This window comes from Gossypium raimondii, chromosome 9, assembly GCF_025698545.1.
Source record: "Gossypium raimondii isolate GPD5lz chromosome 9, ASM2569854v1, whole genome shotgun sequence".
Lineage (NCBI taxonomy): Eukaryota > Viridiplantae > Streptophyta > Magnoliopsida > Malvales > Malvaceae > Gossypium > Gossypium raimondii.
The window spans coordinates 5,741,439-5,744,386 of NC_068573.1; the positions used below are offsets into that span (position 1 = coordinate 5,741,439).

Genomic DNA, 2,948 nt, shown 5'->3' on the forward strand with positions numbered 1-2,948 from the left:
TAAAATTTTGATAGTTTTTGTTTGAATGAATTCAAGTTTAAGTTAGATTGATTAAAGTTATTGACCTTTTTATTGTCAAATTATATTGGGTTGAATTTAAATTCGGTCTTTTAGATTAAAGTTTTTAAGTTGATATCGAATTCACATATAACAACACATTAAATATCTGAATGAACTTTCTATCTTTTAATTTGTATGAGTTTTTTAATATTATCTAACTTTATCTTACATTTGTAAAATTTTTACCAAAAATCATGAGATATGGTGTGGTTGAGGTTCGATTCTTGTTCATGGTAATGGAACATATTTTATAAGCAATTGTTTACCTATTCAAAAATATTTATAATGAGAAGATTAATCACTTTTACTGATAATAGATGCGCAGAAAAAATTTTTTTTTACTAAATAAATTTTCAAAATATAAATGAAAACATAATTAAGATATGAATATTGAAATGAAGAGGTAGGCTTAAACAGTTGTGGTGTTGAATGAGCAATTTGTAAGTAAATAAAAACCATGTGTAGAGAGAGAGATGGACACCTCTCGTTTACTCAGTGCATGTTTCTCTTTCTCTCTCTCTCACTGTCAACCTAAAAATCGCTGTCATTCAGTCTCTGAACCCCATCACCACCTCTCCCTCCCATGTCTTCTTCCTATAACCTCTCCAACATACTCTAGTCATTTGAGAGCTCAGTCCTTATAATCCATACCCCTCCTCCCCTCTTATTTCTCCCCCTTAGCCCCTCATCCCTCAAGTTCATGAATCACTAAATAAAAAAATGGCCTTTCCTCCTCATGCTTTCATGTTCCAACCCCATGAAGATCACCACAATGACCACCTTCCTTCCCCTACTTCCCTCAATTTCCTCCCTTCTTGCCCTCCTCAACTCTTCCATGGTATATCTGTATATGTGTGTGTATGTGTTTCTCTCTTTTTGTTTGTGCTGATGTGTGTTGTTGTTTGGATCTATAGGTGGTGGTGCGCCGTTTATGATGAAGAGATCGGTCTCATTCTCGGGTGTGGACAAATCAGAAGAAGTGCATGGAGATGATGAATTGTCAGATGATGGATCACACCTAGGGGAGAAGAAGAAGAGGCTCAACTTAGAGCAAGTGAAGGCGCTTGAGAAGAGTTTTGAGTTAGGGAACAAGCTTGAACCAGAGAGGAAAGTGCAGTTGGCTAAGGCCCTGGGGCTACAACCCAGGCAGATTGCCATTTGGTTCCAAAACAGGAGGGCTAGGTGGAAAACCAAGCAATTGGAGAAAGATTATGATGCCTTGAAGAAACAGTTTGAAGCTCTCAAGGCTGATAATGATGCCCTTCAAGCTCAAAACAAGAAACTTAATGCTGAGGTAATTAATTATTATATATACATACATATATCTTTTATCAATGACACACTTTCAGTTTTATGCCCTAATTAATCAACTTTTAACACACTAATCATCTTAGGCTTTGGATATGGAAGAAATTGATTTGAGTCTTTTTAATTCAACTTTAAAGTGGTACTTACATATTACTCGCTAAATAGGACTGATAAAACTCGAACTTTAGTTCTTTCTATCATAAGGGCAGAGCTTATTTACGAAAATTTAGACTTTTACATCTGATATATATGGCATATTATACATGTTTTATGCTAAGCTTTTTTTGTTTCTCTTTGCTGTCATTGTAATACTGACAGCACCTTAGATATATATATATATATATTGATTAAGTTGATGATCCAACATTAACAATGTTCATCAAAGTCATCAAATTCCTTTAGTTTAATGATTCTGCTAGATCAGTTTGATCACAAATATGAAGTGACAGTGTCAGAAAAGCAGCAACTCTTAGGAATATTATAAGTTATTTTATTAGTCCCTGGCAGGTATATATTACAAAATATTTATCTTTCTCTCCATTGATTAAATTCATTTGGTTTTTGAAGTTATTAGCTTTGAAAACCAAAGATTCAAATGAAACCAGCTGCATCAAGAAAGAAAACGACTGTTCATGGAGCTATGGAAGTGAAAACAACAGTTGTGATGTGAACTTAGATGTCTCAAGAACACCACTGATGAGCAGTAGTAAACATCTCTTCCCACCATCAGTGAGACCAACAAGCATGACTCAACTCCTTCAAGGTTCATCAAGACCAGACCTACAATGCGTGAAGCTTGATCAAGTGGTTCAAGAAGAAAGCTTCTGCAATATGTTCAATGGAGTTGATGAACAACAAGGGTTTTGGCCATGGTCTGAACAGCAAAGTTTCCATTGAAAAGTATTAAAAAACACCAACTACTGTTGTTTATGCACTTTCATCAGCTTTGGCTAATATGCAAGTTAAAAAAGAAGAAGAACTAGGAAATTCTTTTTTTCCCTGTCAACTTCAACCCTCTTGTTTTGGCTGTAGATTTGGTGTATAGAATTGGACATATTTGCTTCAACATATCAGAAAAATCAATATGGAGAGTTGGTTGGCTCTGAATAATACATTTTTTTTTCTTTCCCTTCCCATACTTTAGTGATATTTTTTTGCTAGGTTGGATCATATTAAAGTGAAATTTAAAAAAAAAAAATAGTTAAGCTGCATGTGCTACTGAGTGGTTTTCCAGCTCTGGCATGTAGGCCATGAAAATAAAAATGGGATTCTCTCCTTCCATTTTATTCTCCATTTTTAAATTCTTGTTGGTTCTTGGGAATCATATGGGTTCGCATGTAACTTATTAACAATTAATGACTGGATTTAACCTAAATCATCTTGGAGAGGGGTAGAAAGAAAGAAGAGGAAGATTCTAGCACACATTCCGAGGGGAAAGAAGCCAAAGAGATGGGAAAGAAAGAATACAAATAGAGGGTTAGGGAAATGGACATTGCTTTGGTTTTTGAAAGAGGGGGGTCTCATTTATTTATATATACATATAAATCTATATATATTCATCTGACAAAGGCAAGTATCTA

At 34.6% G+C, this 2,948-nt stretch overlaps 1 protein-coding gene across 1 annotated transcript; it reads left to right on the forward strand.

Moving 5' to 3' along the window:
• Nucleotides 1–552: 552 nt before the first annotated feature.
• LOC105798232 (homeobox-leucine zipper protein HAT7) lies at nt 553–2,478 on the forward strand. The gene is made up of 3 exons (XM_012628224.2): nt 553–898; nt 975–1,354; nt 1,936–2,478. The coding sequence occupies exons 1-3, from the start codon at nt 781–783 to the stop codon at nt 2,263–2,265; spliced, it is 828 nt and encodes a 275-aa protein (XP_012483678.1). The 5' UTR covers nt 553–780; the 3' UTR covers nt 2,266–2,478.
• The last annotated feature ends 470 nt before the right edge of the window (nt 2,479–2,948 follow it).

Excerpts from the sequence above, each read along its gene's own strand:
- LOC105798232 (XM_012628224.2), top strand. The coding sequence starts at position 781 with ATGGCCTTTCCTCCTCATGCTTTCATGTTCCAACCCCATGAAGATCAC. Across the intron at positions 899-974 it reads CCCTCCTCAACTCTTCCATG|GTGGTGGTGCGCCGTTTATG; the intron begins GTATATCTGTAT and ends TTGGATCTATAG. Across the intron at positions 1,355-1,935 it reads ACAAGAAACTTAATGCTGAG|TTATTAGCTTTGAAAACCAA; the intron begins GTAATTAATTAT and ends TGGTTTTTGAAG.